This window comes from Periplaneta americana, chromosome 3 (assembly GCF_040183065.1).
Source record: "Periplaneta americana isolate PAMFEO1 chromosome 3, P.americana_PAMFEO1_priV1, whole genome shotgun sequence".
NCBI classification, from domain to species: domain Eukaryota; kingdom Metazoa; phylum Arthropoda; class Insecta; order Blattodea; family Blattidae; genus Periplaneta; species Periplaneta americana.
Genome location: NC_091119.1, coordinates 39471390 through 39493731, shown reverse-complemented (window position 1 = coordinate 39493731; position 22342 = coordinate 39471390). Strand labels below are relative to the sequence as shown.

Genomic DNA, 22342 nt, shown 5'->3' with positions numbered 1-22342 from the left:
AGCCCAATTTTTAAGCTTTTTTTTTTGGTCCAAAGTTCAGCTCTTGGCCAGTTATAATGGTAAAATACAATGATATCGCAGCTCACTACATGTCTCAGCACATTTCGAGTTGCTGTGACAAGGGTTGCTTTTGTAGCCAACGTCATCACATGCATAAAAACCATCCCCTCTACTCTGGCTGATCGCACTTCAAGCTTAGTGATAAATCTGACACTCTAGAGCAGCCGTGGCGAAAATGTGATTCGCGAGCACATTGTGGCTCGCAATAATAGCTATGCATTTCTCTTGCTTCCTACCTCCCACAATCCCCACCCCTCTCACTCACTGGAATCAAACTCCGTTCCATTTGTATTTGTCTCTGATCTGTGAGTGGCGTATCGTTGCAATGTCTCTCTCGAAACCATGTACCTCTACAAAAACGAAAGTTTCAAGTAGGATGGGAGGACGCATTTTTTTGCTGTCAATATGATGAGAATATTAAATGTATGATTTGTTCACAAGTATTACGAGGAAAACAGTTGTATAACATAAAATGGCATTATACTACATGTTACTGATGAAATATTAAAAGGTTATTATTATTATTATTATTATTATTATTATTATCATCATCATCTCTGTATGTCGATCCTTTTTCAGCAAATGTACGAATAATGCAGTTAGATCTTCAATTTAAACTCACAGATTTACAATGTGATGTTAAATGAAAGCTAGATGTAAGGACTTGACAAATGTTGAATTTTTCAAATCTTTGCCAAAAAATAAATATCCGAAGCTTCGTTCTTTCGCTTGCTCTTTTGAAGCCATGTTCGCTAGAACTTACTTTTGTGAAAAATTATTTTCAACACTGAAAATAGTAAAAACCAAATTTAAACCAGGTGGCCCAGGTTCGATTCCTGGCTAGGGCAAGTTACCTGGTTGAGGTTTTTTCCGGGGTTTTCCCTCAACACAACTTTCGGTGTTGGACCCCGGACTCATTTCACCAGCATTATCACCTTCAGCTCATTCAGATGCTATATAACCTAAGATATTGATATAGCGTCGTAATATAACCTACTAAAATAAAATAAAAAAAAAAAAAACATTACAGTAAAATTAATTACTTTAGTGCAAGATATTATGTGTATTTTTTAATTCCTCGCATAATTTACGCACCCCCGTTTCAAGACAGTTTTCTTATCCAAAAAAGTGTGAAAAATATGCCAGTATATACGGTATACAGTACAGTCTCAATTGTCCGACCTAATCTGGATCTAGAAAGATTGGATAAGGAAAAATGTCGGATAATGCAGGATAAGAAAGAAATTATATAATAAAACAAGTGTTACAATAAAATATTTTACTTACTGACTGAAAAAGTAGAATAAAACTTTTATGAACAATGGGAACACAGTAGACCACAGCAATAATTATTATAAACGTTTGCAGTACAGTATTTTAGAAAAAAGCGTTATTAATGTTTGCTTGCCACTTAGCCATGGTATACCACAGAAGGGAAATACAAAGTACAAAATATCTTACCTCTGTCTTCATCATAGTTTCCTTTAAAGAGTCATACATGTACAGAAAGAGAATTAAATTAACTTCTCGCATCAAACATCTCTCTTGTAAAAAAATTATGATTAATTAGAAGCAGAAAAACAAATTCTATCTGGTGATGTAATGGATGAACTGCAATGGCTTACCGAAAGGATCACTGTGGGTTAGAAGTTGAACATCATTTTCCTTGGTAAAGGCTTGAAGCGCTGGTGGTACTACACAACAGCTTGCCAAGTTGATCTGAATAATACTTGGCTTTATCTGAAACAACAGAAGAATATACCTATATCAAAAATAGTACATACATGATTATACTAATGAGCAAGACTTGTTTATGGCCATTTCAGAGTATCCGAAATGGTTTACTTAACTTTTAGATACAGTCAACTCTGGATATAGTGAACTCGGTTATAGTGAACATTCGGCTATAATGAACTTAAATTGTTGGTCCCGACCCATATACATTAAAAAGTACATTAAAATTTCCGTTTATAGTGAACCCTCGCTTCGGTTATAGTGAACCTTGTATCCTGACAAATTCTTATTTGAAGTCAGACCTTCTTGTATAACAATGAAAGAATGTATTGAGAACAACATTATAAGTTTCTTACTTCTTTAGTCAAATGACAAAGATGGGATTAGTGATTCCTAGACAATGAGCTGTACTGTAAATACCCAGGCAACCCATGACGACCTTGCCTCACTCCACCATCGAAGGGTTGACATTCTATTCTCAGGCACACTACTCTACTATTATTTCTAATCCTCCACTGTCAAAGGGTTGCCGTTTGTTCTCAGAAACATTTTCATTATGACTGATAGCATCCAAACAACGGAAAATGAAATTGCCTTCTTTTATTAAAAGGGGATGGACATTATGTCCAGAGCATAAATGAAGGTAAGATTTCGATGGCTTTCAAACTCCATCAACCCTCTCCCCGTTTCCATGAAGTGACCCAGGAAATTTCAAGGCTGAGTACGCAGTCACACCATGACAGTGTTTGTCATTTCTACCTGTTCCAACAGGTTTATAGTGTTCCAACAGGGAATGTACTGTATAAAAATGTCGAAGTGTAAAGTGTTTTCTTTGGAAGATAAGGCGAATATTATATAAGTGACATTGAACGTCGTCTTCCGCAAGCAGACATGGGTCGACAGCATAGTTTAAATAAATCAACTATGAATAACAGCATACAGTGTAATCCATTCCACAAAAATGAAATATTTTATTTTCTTGTTCACAATTTCATTCATTTCTGTCATTTAAGGTTAGGGGAGAGACACTTTGGATATAGTGAACGAAATATGAAAGTCCGCAGAGGTTCACTATATCCAGAGTTGACTGTAACTTAAATCTTTCAAAAGACCAATATTAATTTATAAGTTACTGACTTGCACTCACTTTATATATTACAAGAAACATGCAAAAGAATGCATTATGAACTGGAAAATATTTCAAACAAAACAGTTACAGGGGATTTACGAAATCCATTGGAATGCATGAAAAGTCTTTATTCTAGGTATGTAATTTTAGGTTAGGTAAGAATGAATTTGAGAATTGATTGAATACTAACACAGATAGATGAGTATACACTATTCAGTAAGTGGAATAACGCAATGAAAGAAGAGGAAATGGAAGGAGAAATAATTAAAAAGTATGCAATCATATGTTCTTATAATAGAATATGAGAATGTGAGGATGAATCTGTGTGAGCTGCAAGACTATTGGTCATTTATCTCACTCTACTTTTCATCATTTCATTGAAGGAAATTAAGAGAATTTTGAAGCAGAAAAGCCGAAAATGAATGAAGAGCAGCAGGATTTTGTCGCTGAAGATGTTCGAAGCCTGGACAAAGAAGTTATGATGCAAACTTTCCTACTGATAGGCCTATATTTTCTGAACTTAACCTTAAAGCTTATATTTTGACTTTGTGCATTTGAAAAATTAACTTAGTGTTGTATTCTCTTAAGTTCTCTTAAAAATCGTTCCCAAGGAAAGACAGCTGGAATTCATAACAGATAAATTGAAAATTCATGCATTAATAGTTAAATAATGTATTGGTTGTTTACAGATGACTTGCTTAATCACAGTTTTAACAATTATATATTTACGTGTTAATTTATTAGGCCTATCTGGTTTTTCTTGTCATTGATAGCCCATGTCATTATTCCAGAATACACCACTAGGACAGATATTACTTTTTTTGGAATTTCCCTGTCTTCAGTTGCTTTTGTAAAAGAAGCTTACAAGAGGATGCTGCCTGCAGGTTTGGGGCAAACGGTACTTTTGCTAATTACGAGATTTTAGCACCGAAATTCTTCACCTGCGCTTCTTTGAAGAAAGTTGTTTTATTAACCAGAGAGTTTTGAAACTAGTTAGTGGTTAGGTAATAGGATGTTCGGTATTAGGAATTAAACACAGGAAGGATTAGTGAAATTAGTTTGACTTTTCACGTTGAACAATATCAAGAACATGGGTTGTATATAGGTGCTTACTTACTTACTTACAAATGGCTTTTAAGGAACCCGAAGGTTCATTGTCGCCCTCACATAAGCCCGCCAGCGGTCCCTATCCTGTGCAAGATTAATCCAGTCTCTATCATCATACCCCACCTCCCTCAAATCCATTTTAATATTATCTTCCCATCTACGTCTCGGCCTCCCTAAAGGTCTTTTTCCCTCCGGTCTCCCAACTAACACTCTATATGCATTTCTGGACTCGCCCATACGTGCTACATGCCCTGCCCATCTCAAACGTCTGGATTTAATGTTCCTAATTATGTCAGGTGAAGAATACAATGCGTGCACTTCTGTGGGTCGTGCCAGAGAATCAGTCCTATTCCGAGGCTTATTATAGGGATACGTAACAAGCTGTTTTTTACGGTGATGGGTTGTTAGCCCTTCGCCCAACCCCCAAGCTGGAGGACCACCCCTTATCGGCTGTCCACGACTGCTTATTCAATATATTCGCAGCTACCCTCCATATCTGGAGGCCGTCTCCTCTATCCACAACCTGAGGACGCGCCATGCCATGGTGATAGGGACCCACAATACATGGTTTATATAGGTGCTAATAATATTATTTGTAAATATTGCAATACAGGAACTGAATAGAAGAGGAGTGAACATCAGTTACTTACCTGTTAACTTAATTACTGTTTAACTGTCATTTCAGTCATTACTCATTAGTAGGGCTAGGAGTTTGATGAAATTCCATCTTTTTTCTGGTAAGCCAGAAACAAAGCTGCTTTAGTATTTATATGTTATATAATAAACTGAATGTTTTAAGACATATCTGTTAGGGCTTTTTTTTTTCTTTTTGCATTTTTTGCCTGTGTCAACTCCTAAGAGCATCTTTTGTTTTATCGGTAATTTTTTAGGCATTTTCATTTAATTTTGGCCATAAATTCCCATTATTAATGTAAAATAATGTTTATATCCTTCGATATTTTCTCTACATATTTTGTCCATTAATACCCATTACTTTGTATAACATTTTAATCCGTTTTCTACGTAAATATTGCCCTTTTAACGTAGTACACCCCATGTAATGGATCAGTCCAACCACCCCTTCAATATGGACTCCTCTATATCTGCTAATTCCGGATAAGAGTGGCCTTGTGGTGGACTACATGGAAACTACATCAGGTAAAATAATTCATTAAAGTGTACTACTTAAAAAAATTATGTAAAATTAAATAAACTTCAGTGTTGGTACCAATACTAGAATTTAATTTAATTTAATTACTAGTCTAAATATTAAGTAGTACAAAACCTCTTTTCATACTAAGCCCATTATGTAAGATCAATTTTTAGGGCATTTTTGAAAGATTTTTAAATCATAACTGCATTGTTCTTAGGACATTTTTTCATGATTTATAGGTCATCAAAATCCTAGCTCTACCAGTACTCATTAGTTTTATTCCAGAATAAGTGCGAAATTATTATTATTGAATTTGTAGCATAATTTTCAACACAAATTAAAAAAAACAGTATCCCTAAGTAAAACTAAAGTGATGGCTTTCAAGGGAAAAGGGAGCATCCGATCAAAAATTGTAATTGAAGATAATATTGTGGAACAAGTTACAGAATTTAAATACTTAAGATGCAATATATCATACCAAAAAGAGTCTGATCAAATTAAAAAAATGGAAGTATTTAATCATCTTAATGCCACTTTAAAAAGGTGTTTGAAAAATAAAGCAAGAAAAGACACAATATTAAAGTTTTATAAAGTAATGTCAGTGCCAAAATTATTGTATGGGAGCGAAACTTGGATCATGACAAAAAAATAAAAGCAAACTTGAGATTTCTAAGAGCAGTTGCTGGCTATAAGAAAATAGACCATAAAAGAAATGAAGATATAAGAAAGGAATTAGATATATATAATCTGAACGATAAAACTAAAGAGTATAAAACCAAGTGGATAAACCATGTACAAAGAATGAACATAGACTACCATTTCATTTTAAGAATTATAAACTGGTAGAGAAAAGAATTATAGGAAGACCCAAAAAACGGTGGCATGGACAAGATATGTAGATTGCTAGACAATAATGTCTAACGTGTGAAGGAAGAAGATTAAAGAAATTAATGCGAATTTCTGAAATAGTTACCGCCATAAATTCCTGCCTCTGGAGATCACATAATGTGAACCGCCATGTGTATGAATTTCACTTAATAATTGTTGAATATTAACAATATGGCATGGTGATGTAGGCTAGAGAACATACCCTTGCCCAGCCATGCAGAGCTATGAAGACATCTGTCTCAACGTCACTGACTCCAATGCTGATCAACTTCTGCTGCTCCACGTACTCCTCCAGGACTTGCCAAAGCTCTTTAAGGCCAGGCAAGAGCAAGCAGGGCTCTGTCTTGCAGGGATACGCGAGCACCAGTGAGTCTATACAGGATGTGTGAAGTGCAGCGAAGACTGTAACAAAAGCAAAATACCTCTATAACAAATTAAAGTCATAAACATCACAGAATTAACCAAATCTCTTAAATTTGTCTAGAAAAAGATCAGAATTAGTCTCTGATATCTTTAACAGATTTATAATTCATTACTTGCATTACTCATTCAGCTATTTCCCCTCATTGTTCCTAACATTAATTGTTTAATACAGTGCCTAGCTCCTGCATTAATTTTTAAGTAGAATATTTACATAATTTACAATTCATTTTTGGAATGGTCAGCTAAGCCCTTATTAATGCTATGTATTAATAAATTTAAATCTTTTTATTCAATAAGATTATTATTATTTTTAAACATGAGACCAGATTATTTTAATTGATTTTAGATTGATATTGTAAACATTTCCTACCTGAAGATGCTCCATGAGGGCGAAAACGTTTGTATGATGACACAATGCGATGTAAATATATAAAACATTGAATTAATTTGTTTTATGTTATATAGTGTTAAGCCATAAAATTGAATAAAAAGATTTAAATTCATTGATACATAGCAGAATATTTACAGTTAGTGTATTGATTTATATTGATATTTGTCAGCCAACTTTATAATTCTTAGTTACGGTGGACCTTCACATTTCTGTTTTTCGATCCACCATCCCTTTAATATATCCCACCGTTTTATGTTAATATATTCCTTTGTGCTGGACCCCGAACTCATTTCACCGGCATTATCACCTTCATATCATTCAGATGCTAAATAACCTAGATGCTGATACAGTGTCGTAAAATAACCCAATAAAAAATATATATTCCTTTGCCAAACATTTTCTGATTACTTCCTATTATTCTCTTTTAACTGAATTGCTATCTATCCTCTTTTATTCTTTCTCATACATAGAATGTCTCTCTTCCATTTCTCGTTTTTCTATTTAATATTGCATATTTCTGTTCTTAATAACACTACCCAACATGAAATTTACCTCCGTGAAGATGATACTTTTTTTTAGTCCATTTTCACTCGTAGATTCTGAAAACAATGCTTAAAATGTCGCACCACGTCACAATTTTTAGATATCCTACATAGAAAATGAGTTTGCGTGTGACCTGGTAACACGTGTCATATGTTGGCTACCCCTGTCCTACATGATTACTTACATAGCCTACTCACAAAATGTAAAGATGAAAATGTGTTGTTATACCATCTAACCAAGCCTTTGTCAGTTATCTGGATACTGGTAATAAATCTGTCTTTTCTTCTAGAAGTAGACACCGCAAAGAGACAAACCCAGGTCTAGCACTTCTAATAGGGTTGTAAAGTAATATTATTTCCTGCATTAAACGTGATGTAACTTATGTGAGAATATGTGTTTCTGTATAGACGTTAAGGGTGGTATTCATAGACATTTCGCAGCACGCACTACAAGCGTACTAAGTTAGCCCCGGCTATCCACTGGTTACTAGTACAGAATTCAAATCATATCCTATCGCTAACACTGGTTTATGAATACGAAAAACGCTGATAATCCACCGAAAGCCCGCGCTAAAAATGTCTATGAATACGGCCCTAATGGTTTAATGAGTGAACTAGGGGTTGAGCATAATCCAGATGACTGGCAATTGTTTATAGATTCATCTAAGTTTAGCTTAAAAGCAGTGTTACTTCATATTCATAATTGTAATAAATTTCCATCTGTTCTGGTTTTCCATTCTGTAAATAGGTCTTAAAGAACGTTATAAAAGTATGACTAAGATGGTGCATGTTTTAAAATATGAGGCTCATTGGAAGATAGGGTGGTGACCTTAAAGTAATTGGTTTGTAAGGAGGCTTCACAATTTTTTTATTGAACAGCCATGCTGCAGAAAAACATTATGTGGTGCAACAGTGAGAAAAGCAGCAGGAATATGTTCTAGGGGAAAGTAATGTAAAAGAAACACCGAGTGCAACACAAAAAAGAAGAGTTGCCTGTCTTGATTAAGTTCTGATCATCCGAAAGCCTCCTCTTCCCATGTCACTGGGTGCGAAATAAGAAAACCACGGCTATAGTGTAAGTAGGCCATAGTTGAAATTGAAGAACAGAACGTTTGGTTACATATTATGATTTCAATATGCCAACTATTTCAAGCGTCAATTTCACTTGATTCCACAAATAGCCTATGTTAATAACAGAGACGCAATTAATTTAAATTCCTAATTTTTTCGTACTTCATTAGCATCTACTAGGCCTATTTAGTACGCGGCAAACATTAGTGTATAATGAAACTCTTCCTTACCGCTATCAAGTGCTTCTACTAGGGCTTCTCTCCTCAGAGACGAGATGAAAACTTTGACACTCACTTTCAACCCTTTCCTTTCTTCTGGATCCAACTTCGTGCCCAAGCCATCTTCTGCTCGATAAACCTTTAAATACAAATCGTTTTGTTAAGTACAGTATTTTATATACCTATTCCATAAAGCAATGTCATTCAGTACCCCATCTCCACTATTTTTCAAGCTTTGTTCTTGAGCAACGTAAACTTGGTACCCGTAACTGCCTGCAGTATTAATGCATTTTGGATGGTTGCTCAAAACCATTAACAACTGACTGATCTGCATACTTTCCTCTCTGGTTATCTGATGTTCGCAAATTACAATATTACCGGTAATTAATATATGATTAACATGCTTCAAAGTTTATGAAAATATAGGTAAGGGATGTAAATCAAATCGTCCAACACCCACTTTTCAAATAAATCTTGTGAAATTGCCCTTTTATTTTGGAGTACCGAAATGTATAGAGGCTCACTTATTGTTTAGCCGTATTAACCAGCATTAGTCACAGGTAATTGATAAAACAAAATAATTTCCTAAATAAAACTACACATAAATTATTATAGTAGTGCTCTGAGTAAATTCTATACTGCGTAAGAACATAATAATCCGAAATAAGGTGCTTAAAGTGCACCAAGCAATGGTACCGGTATTAATTTCAAAATGTAACAAATATCTCATCATGCACTGCAAATAACTACAAATCACTTGTATGTCTGACTTATTATATTGAAGTTATCTTGTGTTTATGTACAGCTATACTATATAATTTTCTTTTGAATTTTAATGCAATAAAATAAGATTGATATTAAGCTTACTTGAATTGTATCACCTTCGTTGTTAGACGGCTGCCAATTAGCTAATGTAATCTTCAAACTTTCAACAAGCTGAAAAGATTGAATAAAATATATAACAAAAATTATAACATTCACTTTAATTATTGACAGTATATCAATACTAATTTAATATATCACTAGGAATGAACATAGTTAAAAAATATAGACAAAATTCCATTGAATTGTTCAGACCTGTCAATTTACGAATGCTACACAACGTGACTATTAACACCAAAGTGCAAACTCACTTCGGCCTTGAATAATAGATCATATGACATCATAATTCCACGATCATGTCAATGAATGATATTCACACATTTGAACTTTGTATAGTTTACAATCTGTAACTACTATTAACTTACTTCATCTGTTGGGTTTTGTCCCGCTTTTTTCTTCACTTCATTCAAACAGAGTATATTCCCGGTATGAACGCAAATTTTCTTCACACTAGCAGGGAGATGGCTCAACATTCCTGTGTAGCTGTTCTGTTTAACGTTGGTATCAATTTTCATACGTCCTTGTAGTAAGCTATGTTTCTATGTAGACACACTCAAAATGATACGAAGGACCACCTGTCAAACAAAATAAAGTTCTGTTACATGCTATTTATACCAAACCGAAACATCACACTTGATTGTCCTCGTTTATTTTTGGTATGACTGTACTAGGATTGAAGATCGATAAATTCTAATGACGCAACGTTGGAAGTTCAACAGTAATATGTGGTCAGTGATAACATTGCACATCTTGACAATGTGTGAATGAAATTCACCTATTATAAATTAAACATAAGTAAGAATGGGGTTATTGTTTATGTCTCTTTTATCTGGACATAGAACAAATTAAGAATTATAACTTTAACAGGGCTTTAACATAACTTCCCCTTTATTGTACTTGAAATTGCTAAGAAATCATCGATAATATAATCGTTAACCAAAATTAACTTACACTGGTGTGCAAATTGACTCAGAATATAAAATTATTTCATACAAAGTATTTAAAAAGATACTATCAAGGAGAATTATGCGAGGTTTATGTTATTATTAAAAAGCGTGGGATATAAGGATTTCAGAATTATCAAAAATTTTGGTAACATAGAACCATAATTCTGTAAATAATGCTAAATCTAATTATTGATGTCAACAAAATTAATAAAAAAATATATAAATTACATTGTAATAAGTATACCTATACATCGAGCAAAATAATGTAGTAATCATAACATAGACATGAGTGATATCTTTCTTTCGAAGATGCCTGAAATACGTCATGTACATCGACTTACATCGATATCTATCGTTTCCCAAGCAATCGAACAGAATTCAAGTCATTCTTCCTACTGTATCGTCATTTAAAATATATCAGATTTGAGTGAACTGTGGAAGTTACAATTTCATAACCTTGTTTTACTGCAGTGCAAGGCAAAAATCATGCCAATTGATTTTTTGAGTTTCGCATATGCTGCAACCGTAGCAACTGGTGGCATTGTGGGCTATGCAAGAGCTGGTAAGCTGTTTTTCAAAACATGAAATTAACAAACCTGGGATGGTGGAAGTCTGTTAATTATATTATTTCTGAAAGTTTACGGTCATTGTTCATGTTTAAGGGACTTTTGGGCAATTGAAATGATAATCCTTCACAGGAAGTTACCTTTGCCGTTACCTTGATAGAACATCGTGAATAACGAAATTTGAATAAAGAAAACTAAACATTGGCAACATTTTTGTTATCTTTCTGGCATATAATTTATTTTGGCTTTATTTTTAATTATATTTAAATTATTTTTAGGTTAGTCATTATTACTTTGGCTTGACTAATTAATGAAGAATCGGAGTAATCGTCAGTTTTAAATTAAAAATAACTTAAGTGAAATTTCTTACTTTTTGTAGGCCTAGTTACATTAATATAGACTACTCTAAGGAATTGATACCGGTAAGTAAAAAGTACCGATGCTACTGTGAGGAGGCCTTTACATTCTTTCTCCGGTTATGTTATATTTTTTCGCTTCATTATGCATAGGCCTATTTTGTCGTATGATAGTGCATGAATTCATTCATGTTTTAAGATTTGATAGTGCTTGAAAATCCGGGCTCCATATAATTTATGACTAATCCTAGTTTTGCCATCAGAGTAACTCCGGTGGTAGGCCTAGTGCGTTTATAAACTGATCCAGGGCAGTGCCCGGACGTAATTTCGATTTCTGCTTGGATTGGTTATCTGATTCCCCTCCCCCTCCGCCCCAAAGTTATCATAAAACTGTAAAGGCGAATGTTATGACTAATCTCACGATGTTTCGAAGGTTAGCTGTGTGTACATCTTCAGGTTAAACAGAAAAATTATGAGCACTCATGTGGAAGAAAAGTTTCCTATTCGTTAGGACCGTTATAGACTGCTAAATCTGCTTCTCCGTCAATTTTAACAACTCGCAAGCAAACATTCTGATGAGGACAGATAAAAAAGTTATTTCTTTTTCTTTCACAGTGTTAATAATGTCAAAAGAAATGCTTATACAAATTTTGGCCATTCGACCGCAATTACGAGGGCTGTAAAAAAATAAGTTCGCCAGGGGCCGTTAACAGAAAGAAAACACAATTTCATTGGAAAAATTTATTAGAACAGACACAGCAATTGTTGAGCTATTTTTCAACATATTTCCCACCGGAATTGAGACATTTGTCATATCATGGGATCGACAGAGAGGTGCTGTCAAACGCTGGTTCCGATCCCAGGTGGTTGACTTCTACCACACAAGGATACAAAAATTGATCCATGGTATGACAAATGTATAGTATGACAAATGTCTCAATTCCAATGGGGGATATGTTGATAAATAGCGCAACAGTTGCTGAATCTGTTTCAATAAATCTTTTCATGCAATTGTGCTTTTTTCTGTAAACAGTCCCAGGGAAAATCACTTTTTGGCCCGGGTTCGATTCCCGGTGGGGTCAGAAATTTACATGTAAAATTTCTACCTTGGGACTAGGAGAAGTGGAGGTAGGCCTATACAACTTCTAATCACTAAATTATGCACCAATATGTCTGGGTTAAATCCGAAATCTCTCTGCATTGCATATGTCACTGTTTGTAGTGATTCGTCCGTTGGATGGGGATGTTAAACCTGGTGGCCCCCTTGGTGCTATTCGACAGGAGGAGGCTATGTGCCGGCACCGGGTTTCCTCTTACCATCATCCTCACCTATTACCTACACTTACACGAATAACACATACACTCACACTAGTACACGACATAACTCTTCACAGATACGCATCATGTACAGCGTAGCCTGCCGAAGTGGTGTGCAAACTGAAAATTGGTCACTGTCCTGCCACTATCCGCAATATGCGGAACCCGAATCACGCAAGTGAAGTGGGTAGGCATAGATTAATTTTTTGGTCGTACAGAATACGTCTGTTACGAGGAGAAAAATTCACTCCGGCGCTGGGGATCGAACCCGGGTCCTTGGTTCTACGTACCAAGCACTCTAACCATTGAGTTACGCCAAAGTTCAATCCACAGCACCGGATCAAATCCCTCTCCTCCGACAAAGGGAAAACACGGGAGGAGAGGGATTTGAGCCGGTGCTGTGGATTGAACTTTGGCGTAGCTCAATGGTTAGAGCGCTTGGTACATAGAACAAAGGACCTGGGTTAGATCCCTGGTGCCGGAGCGAATTTTTCTCCTCTAATATTAATTAGAGACCTACAATTTGCAAAAGTGGACAAAGCTGGTTCTTTCCTTGTATCTTTCAAATGCAATATTCTTGAAGCCTAACTTTGCCTTTAAAGAGGTGATCGTCACTTGCTCCTTGTCAATACATAATTCAGTGAAACCTCTCCTTACGGATACCCCCAAGATACGGACACTCCTCATATACGGACAGATTTTTATGTCCCATCTGAAAAAATATAGAAATAATGATAAATTTAACTCTCGTTTACGGACACTTTCAGACACGGACACGGACAGCTGTTTTACAGTCCTAAAGCTTGTTTTACTTCCTGACTGCAGATAGAACTTGGATTTTAAGACCTAATGTGTTACAAAAATGGAAAATTTAGTTTTGAGAACTGTACAAGGGTCTCGTAGGCTACCACTAGCCCAGCCAGCTACCCCTTGTTAGCTGGAAGTGGGTGGATAAACAAAGTCATAAAATTTAATCTGTCTGATGGGTCCAAGGTTTCCGCAATCGTGAAATTGTATTCGACACATGATAGGGTTAGTAGGATTATTCTCTTCACTTCAGTCAGTTGGTCTGTTTCGAGAGACATGGCACCTGAAGTAAAAGTTAAGTTGAAAACTGTAAATTACAGTACTGCATAACTGTAGATCTTGAATAAAATTGCATGGCACAGTACTGTATTTTCCTTTTTCAGTTTTATCTACTGTAGTTCAAAGTTACAAAGAATTTACTGTAGTACAGTATACTGTATTTAGAATTAAACTACAGTAATACATTTCATTTAAAGCGTGAAGGGATACATAAAGCATATTATAAATTTACTGTTAGATTGTGGAGCCTACCTCACAATAAAGGACACCTCCCAGATGCGGACAGATTGTTACGTCCCTTCGATGTCCGTAAATGAGAGGTTTCACTGTAATGTATTCTAACAGTTTCTGGACGTGTTGTTATAGGGAAGTCTTAACAATATGCAGTACTGTATATAGAGGCATTATTGCCTCTTGGTGGCAGGTGTACCACATAGGCTACCTCGTCCATATCAATATTGCTCTGTTGCTGAGCAGGCAACTGCATAATCAGTTACCGTATGTCATCGGCTATCCTCACTTTAGTATGAGAGAAATTGCTTTGCTATTAAATATCAACTAATCTTTAGCATGTAGAATATTGCACAGGAGAAGATTTCCTCTTTCCATCTGCAACTACATCAGGAACTGTGTGAGCTGGATTATGACAACTGCATTTACCAGTGAACTTGGCAACAAGCAAAACAAGATCTTAACTTCTTGGCTACTGTGGTAGTCGTGGACGAAACTCTATTCCACAACACTAGCAATATCAGTCACCACAACATGCATTATTGAAGCAGTGTGAATCCTTGCTAGATATGAGACGCTTCCTTCAAAGTCCAGTGGGTCTTCAGTGTGTGTGGGTTGGTATACTCTGTAAACACCTTATAGGACTGTTCTTTTATGAACACATACTGGAGATCACTATGTCTTCTTTCTGCAGCGCACACTGCCAACATTATTGGATGACATACCATTGCAGACGAGATTCATCATGTGGTATCATATGACAGATGCTACCTTGCGTGACCTTTCACATAAGCAACCGTCTCAGTGCCATCTTCCTAAAATGGTGGATTGGACGAAATGGGCAGTAGCCCAACTAGCATGCTCACCAGATCTAACCATTTAGATATTTTCTTGTGGGATTATCTAAAATATATTGTGTACCAGAAGTGACTGATGAATTCCAAGCAGCTCAGGGAGCATATCATCACAGGATGTCATCACATCTCCTCCATTCATAATGTTGCAGATAAGACTGGCAATGCTGAAGGATTACAAACATCCATCAATAGGCAGGACCACAAGTTGGACACACTTTACAAACATATTTTAGATAAAACTAAATGTGAATATAATACATTAATAAATAGGCCTAACTTGTGGTGTACCTTGGCATAATCCTTCTTTCTTACCTTTCTTCTTAATAAGTGTGTCCAGTTATAAGCTGATTACACGATGTCCACTCTAAATCAAATATGCAATTTTCCAGGGCTGCGGATTGGTGAGAATTTCATGTAATGAATGGTTTTTCATTCTTTCCTGCAGTTTATGATTGGTGTTATTACATTGAAGTAGGGTGTGTTCTAGTGTTTCTTCTTCTGTTAAACATTTTGTACATAGTGGTGACATAATTAAAGATGCAGATAAGATTCTGTAACAAGATGTCCAATTCTAGCCCTGCAGCAAAAGTTTGTACCTGTCTGGGAATATCACAGTACATTTTAATATTGTTGGGTTGTTTCAAAATTTTCCATAACCTGTTTGTCAACTTAACCAATCTTCTGTCCATTGCTTATTTATCATGTTATGAATATTATTTATTATTCTGTCGAGGAAATCTGTAGGTTGTGATATTGGTAAAAGGTTTGATGCAGTTTATGTTCTATTTCATCTCCCACCTCGTTACCTTGCACTCCACAGTGGCCTGGTATCCATTGAAAGGTTATATACAGGGTAATTCACAAGGATTTACCGTCACTTAGTCAAGTGACATTCTGAGCAAAAAGTGTCATATAAACATTTTGTCCTAATCGCAATATTTTCAAAGTTACATTAATTGAAGTTGTTAGTAAAGTACCTTTTTTCTTTAGTTTTACGGGTAAAAAAATATTACGAATAGAGAATAAACTATTCAGAAGTATCATTTCTTTAATTGGCTAGTGTTTTGAAGCTAGAAATGTATTGTTAACTGCTTTACAGATTTCGTTTTTCAATTTTTAACTGAAAATGACATCAATCTTAAGCACTTATCAAATAATATTGTTACAAATCATACGACTTTAGGAACTTGATTCTTTACAGTTTAATGATGCATCCTAATGTATAGTCTTAAAGAATTTACAGGAGTGGCGTAATTTTTAACAATTATTGTGATAAGTGCGTAAGAAAATGTAATTTTGTAAGTAGTTAAAAATCGGGGAAAAAAAAAATCTGTACGAAATAATTACAACACATTTTTAGCTTCAGAATATTAGCTAATTAAAGAAATTATACTCCTGAATAGTTCATTTTCTATCCGTAATATTATTTTTACCCTTAAAACTCAAGAATAATGTGTTTTACAAACAACTTCAAATTAGTATCATTCTGAAGATATTGAGATTAATACAAATGTTTATATGACATTTTTTGGTTAGAATATCTTCGGAAATAAGCTCTGTAAGGGACGGTAATCCTCGTGAATCACTGTGTATTTACCATTTTTATAAAGTAGATTTATTAATTGCACAATGGGTATAACTCTGAACACATAAGTAGTTGGTGTGTATTTGACTATTGTTTGAAGGGCTGTTTCTGAGTCTGTGAATATGCAGACCTGTCTATAATAAGAAGCATTACAGTATTGGAGAGCAGCATCAGTAGCAAGTAACTCTGTCAAGGCTTGAAACAGAAGAGCATGGGATTAAGTATTTTTCTTGTGTTGAAGGGACGTAGTATCCAGCTTCAGACTTTGCTTCTTGGCCTAACCACATTAGGCCTATGTCGAATTATAGGGCCTAACATCACTACCTACACTCCTTATTGGAGAGCATAAATAAGAGGTATCTCAGTTTTTGCGTCACACTATAAAATGCATGTTGGCCTATCAGTCCACAGGATCACGAAATGCTAACAATTAACAAAGTTAAAAATGCCGAACATGAAGTCTCAAGTTTAAAAGCCGAATTTTATTTCACATAAAAACACATAGCCTATTTTCGCAAAAAAAATGTAAATACATATTTTCAGGAAATCTGTTATAAACACATAAATCTTGGAGTTTTTTTATTTAAATAATTTTTTTGCAAGAAGTTTTAAATATTTTAAAACTATATCAATTATATCACTCAGAAGTATACGTTATCTTTTTAAGAATTTTATTCTTGGTTGCTTCGTGTTTCTAAGTGCTGTGTGGTGTATCCATGATGCATTTTTGTAATAGTTTCGCCTCAAGTTCTGAGAACTGCTAGGCAGCATATCAATGTTATTAGAGAATAAATTAACATGGACAAGGAGGAGAGATCTTGCAACACATAATTAGGAATGTTTATTGTTGCTGAAGATGATTTCATTCTAAGCTTTGTTTGTGAAACATAACAGATTAAGAGCTCGGGTATGAACATAATTTAATTTAAACAAATCTCTCGCCTCTCGCTCATGTCTATCAAGTAAGGCAATATATCTTATTGTGATTCCCTGTTATCAGGCTTCGCCAATCGGTATCCTTCAAGATATACTGAAAGATGGTTGTTTAAAAACAATTTGGCTTTCCTATTAGCTTTTTGTGTGACACCATAAAAAAACTCGAAACATCCAAAAACCTGTTGTCTGAAAAGGGAGGTGCGTGCCGTGGAAATTAAACTAGACTCGCTACGAGATTCAGAAGTACAAGTACTAAGGGACAAATTCCAGAATGTGTTTGAGAAAAACAGTGGATATAAAAAAATGTGTAAAGTTGCTCAAGTATTGGAGGGTGTGCCTGTAGGTGAAATTGACGGTGTTTATGTTCGTGACATTCTTCTCTTTAAATATGCACATCTGACGTCCTGTGATGTGGAAAGATCGTTTTCACAGTATAAGTCGTTCAGAGATAATCGGCATGTATTTGTGATGGAGAATTTGGAGATGATCTTTGTTGTTCGCTGCAATTCTCGGCCAAATACTAGCACTCAAGTGTGGTTGGTGATTACCTAGTAACATTTTTTTCAAGCTAAGTAAGGTATTTTTGTCATATTTAAAATATATATATATATATATATATATATATATATATATATATATATATTTTAGCAAATAAAAATCCGCTCCCTAGTTATCAAGTTCATTTTAAATGGGGCAAACTTTAGTTTAGGTATTAATTTTGAGGGAAGGGCATAAATAGATGTAGCCTATATACAAATTATGCCTTTATGCTTTTGTAGGTCCATAGTACAGAATAATGAATGTAAACGGTACCCTTTTGGTGCTTTTACTTTCTCATTAAACGGAATATAAAGAAAATGTATTGATGATGCCGCAAAAAAACATCGTTTGATATCTTCGAGGAAATTCACCTTTTTAATATTTCTGATATAAATAAAAAATTGGGGCAGTTGGTCTGTCTGTGTACAAGAATTTCTCCTAAACTATTGCACGGATTTTTCACATTCAGTTTGTAGGCCTACAAGTTAATTTTTCCAGGAATGATGCATATGATATATATGTATAGGCCTAATAATTACAGATACTCCTACAGCCTTTTTATGCAAATTTTTGCAATAGTAATTACATATAAGTGGGCCTATATCTACTTCAGCTGTATAATGTCTAAATGAAATAAACTGTCTTATTTTTGCGATTATAAGGAAAGACTTTATGATCAATTCAGAAAACGAAAGTTCATTTTCCTGTGTGATTTCATTTAAGTATGCCTTTGAAGTAAACAGTAAAGGTGCTGTTTTTTTTTTTTTTTTTTTTTTTGGAACGCGTAAAATTTAGTGTCATCTTCATTACGTTTTTTTATGTTACGTGTACAGTTATGAATAATATTTGGAAAGCGGTCACTGACTAGTATAATGAAGTATAGATCAGGAGCTATTTAAAGTCAACCAACACACTCTTTACTTCATAATTCCATGGCATTCTTCACTGTTGACTTATGACGTAGTTGCACCAATATTTGTTTCAGTACGGTAACTATTATTGTTTGTTTACGAGTTCGCAGACCTGTTTTAGAATTACGCAAAGTTTACCAATGATCATGTAATGTATTCCAAAAAAAGAATTTACATCACATCGGTGAAAAGTAACCGTAAATATTTTGTCTGAACCATCTGTGTGATAGCCCTCTAACTCATAAAAAGTGTAATCTTTTGTACAGTATGACAAATTCATCGTTGTGTATATAGAACATGTATATTCGATTCGTGTCCATTTTTATCCTGTTTAATTTTTACATATTTTTTTTTTCTTTTTTTTTTTTTGCGCAAGTATTACCGGCTTGGTAATACCTAGAATTTTATTTATATGATTTGGGAATTTACACAGTTTTACAGACTTACTGGTACTGAATGAAAGCATGGCGCTGAAATGTTTCTTATTAAAACCGTAAAAAAATATATTTCAAAATAAATTTAAGTCGTTCTGTAACTTCAAGTGTTGTGTAGCAGAACTTAATTCATATGCTTATAAATTATAAAAAGTAATAGTAATAGCTTTACAGTTTCAAATTTTCGTTGTGCTATGAAAATGACAGATTATTATTATTATTAAAAAAAAGATTTAGGCCTATATTTCCACCACAAACTGAAAGGAAATCTACTTGATATTACTAAATTGCTCAGTTGCTTTATAATTAAACCAAGAAGAAGTGAAATTTTCATACTGTATGCATTAAAGGACCAGTACACAGACTATAAAAAATGAAATTATTACCTGTAATAACTATAATTCTTAGTTTTGTCTTAAAGTGCTGTAGCCTGTACAGAAGTTATCGAAGATGAACTTAGTATTATGTCAGTGTTAAACAATTATTCAGTAAGGCATACAGAGAATGACACGTTTATTAAACGGCACCCTATATTAATTTGTACATGTCTGGAATCTGCATCAAGTTGTATGTATGATATAAACATTTCTTTCATGTCACGAAATATTGTTTCTCAAATGCTATATAGGCCCTAACTGAAATTTGTTTCTACGGCCTTTAAATCTTCTACAAAATAAGTGAATGTACGGTAATCATGTACAATAATATGAACAGAAAATCGCCACAATAAATCAGTAATGATATTTGTTTTATTTGTAAGCTGAAAATCGTTTATCATGATTTTTCACACTGAAAGGGAAATAATGCAAATCCTAATGATGATTGGTTATAGGCCTACATACAGAATGAGACATTAACAAGAGGTATGTGATTTGCCCTCGGATAAAAACATAACGCAAAAATGACAGTTTCGAAAATTGTGCAAACATTCAATGAAACAGGAAGTATAATTTAATAACAAGCCAAAATCTGAAAGTTCAAAGATAGTTTAAAGTGGAAAATTCTCGTCTTACGATATTATCCATTCAAGAAGATGTGCATAAATCTACAAAATGGGTAGCATTTAAATATGTAGGCTACAATGTCAGTCATATATCAATATGGAAGATGAAATTAGAGCAATTATCTATACAAAATTAAACTTTTGCGAGATTAAGTGAATATTATTTTGACAGAAGACATTAGTTTTGTGAAACCTTAATTCAGAAGATACATCAAATTCCAGATTGTGAGATGTTTTCAGTGGGGTAGCTTTCTGTTTAAATGCCAGTGTCAGTCGTCATAACTGTTAGTACTGGACTTCTGACAACCGTCAGTGGAAGACCTGTTCATAAATAGGCTATAACATGTTAATCAGCCTAATGAACTTTCAAGACAACTACTTTTATCAATTTCAGTTAGTTGCCATCTAGCGACTGCAAAAGAAGTTACGTATAACCCTGATGAAATTGCATGGTGTAATAGCTTCCATGTAGCGGACATTAGCAAAAAAATTTATTTCCGACAGTAGAGATCCTGGTGACTGTTCCCTTTTATATGTTGCCATTTGAGAACATGGGAATGGTCAATCTCGTGCGTGTGTGTGTGTGTGTTTTTTTAAGTGGGGAAACCGCAAAATCCGTTCATTTTTCAAGGAAATATAAACTTTGATAAGTATCGACAGCTTTTGCGTGATTATGTATCCCAGCTTGCAGACAGTTGTTTCTCCAGTGTTCTTCATGAGAACATCTTGATTTCAGCAAGATGGTACGCATTTTTGGAGAGAATGAAATGTTTCTAGTAAGAGTATTGGAAGGAAAGAACATATTGAGTGACTATCACTATATAATTTGACCTCAGATTGCTAGATTTCTTCCTCTAGTGTTACTTGAAGTCCAGGGTTTATTGGAATAAACCAAAAAAATGATGAAGATCTGAAGGAAAGAATTAGGCCTAGAGATGAGAGTTAACAGATCATTCCCGTGACTGTGAGAAAGATACTGGGACAGTTTTCGTGATAGACTAGGATATTGTTTGACTGTGAATAATGAAAATTTACAAAAAAAAAAGTTTTACAATTTCGTTATTGTCAGGTAACCACTAAAAATATGAAACTAATGAACTGAAAACTTCGGTTTAAAATTAACACAGCCTGGAAAAATGTTCCTTTTAATAGCCTACATAAAACAAGTAATACAAATTCCAAGGATGTCAAATTAATACAAGATGTTGTTTAAAAATGTATTTTATCATCTTTTCTAAGTCTTATATTATTTTGAAATTATTATTTGGTATGTTTGCATTATTTTACTCAACTTGTGTTTGTATAACTACATCAATCTTAGAGTGTTCTTTAAATATTAGTCTGTAATTATTAACTTGTATCATTGCAACATTTTATCAGCTTCTTTTGTTTGTGGTTGAATGGAAGAGAAGGCCTGATGGCCTGAGAATAAATAAACTTTTTTTTTTTCCTAACACATTGGCATGATATTACTTCATGCATTTCCAACATACTTTTGTATGTACAATATATTGTTGTATGATACGAGTAAAACTAAAAGGTGTATGTCGGAATACTTTTCATCCAATATCCAAAATATGATACTAAAATCATTCTGTGCTGTGTGCGACAAGGAAGGATCACTGTAGATAAAACTTTCATTTCAAAATAATTATTTCATACAGGGTCTATCTTGCGTCTACTTGAACACTGTTTAGAATGTCCTCTCAAGACTAAAAACAAAGCGGCCTGTTTAATAATATTGACATTAAAATAGTGTAGAACGTGAAGATGTTCATGCACATGCCATTGAGATTCATAGGAAGCAGGGAGGTAGAGCTCCCAAATTTTATAGGTCATGCTTCACCTGGCTTTTACCCTTGGGAGAGAGTCACAATCAGTACTCACTTTTATAAGAGGCTTAGTGGACTACAAAACTGTTTTATATAAGTAATGACATTATGTTCTAGTTAGTAATCTTGTATGAATATTCAGC

At 34.4% G+C, this 22342-nt stretch overlaps 2 protein-coding genes across 5 annotated transcripts in view; one reads left to right on the top strand and one right to left on the bottom strand.

Annotated features, from left to right (window-relative positions):
- Positions 1 to 22342, bottom strand: part of Gclm (Glutamate-cysteine ligase modifier subunit) — a 33507-nt gene that overhangs the window by 10576 nt on the left and 589 nt on the right. For 2 of the 4 annotated variants that reach the window (XM_069820355.1, XM_069820356.1), the window contains exons 2-6: positions 9964 to 10173; positions 9584 to 9652; positions 8729 to 8855; positions 6274 to 6473; positions 1686 to 1800 (exon numbers count right to left, since the gene is read on the bottom strand). In XM_069820355.1, coding sequence (XP_069676456.1) covers positions 1686 to 1800; positions 6274 to 6473; positions 8729 to 8855; positions 9584 to 9652; positions 9964 to 10113 — 661 coding nt within the window. In that variant the 5' untranslated portion in view covers positions 10114 to 10173. Of the gene's footprint in view, positions 1 to 1381; positions 1543 to 1685; positions 1801 to 6273; positions 6474 to 8728; positions 8856 to 9583; positions 9653 to 9963; positions 10274 to 22342 lie in introns of those variants that run through there. The other 2 variants (XM_069820359.1, XM_069820357.1) reach the window with 2 other exon arrangements.
- LOC138695950 (transmembrane protein 14C) overlaps positions 10898 to 22342 on the top strand; it is a 31457-nt gene continuing 20012 nt past the window's right edge. The window contains exon 1 of the mRNA XM_069820360.1: positions 10898 to 11107. Coding sequence (XP_069676461.1) covers positions 11032 to 11107 — 76 coding nt within the window. The 5' untranslated portion in view covers positions 10898 to 11031. The remainder of the gene's footprint in view (positions 11108 to 22342) is intronic.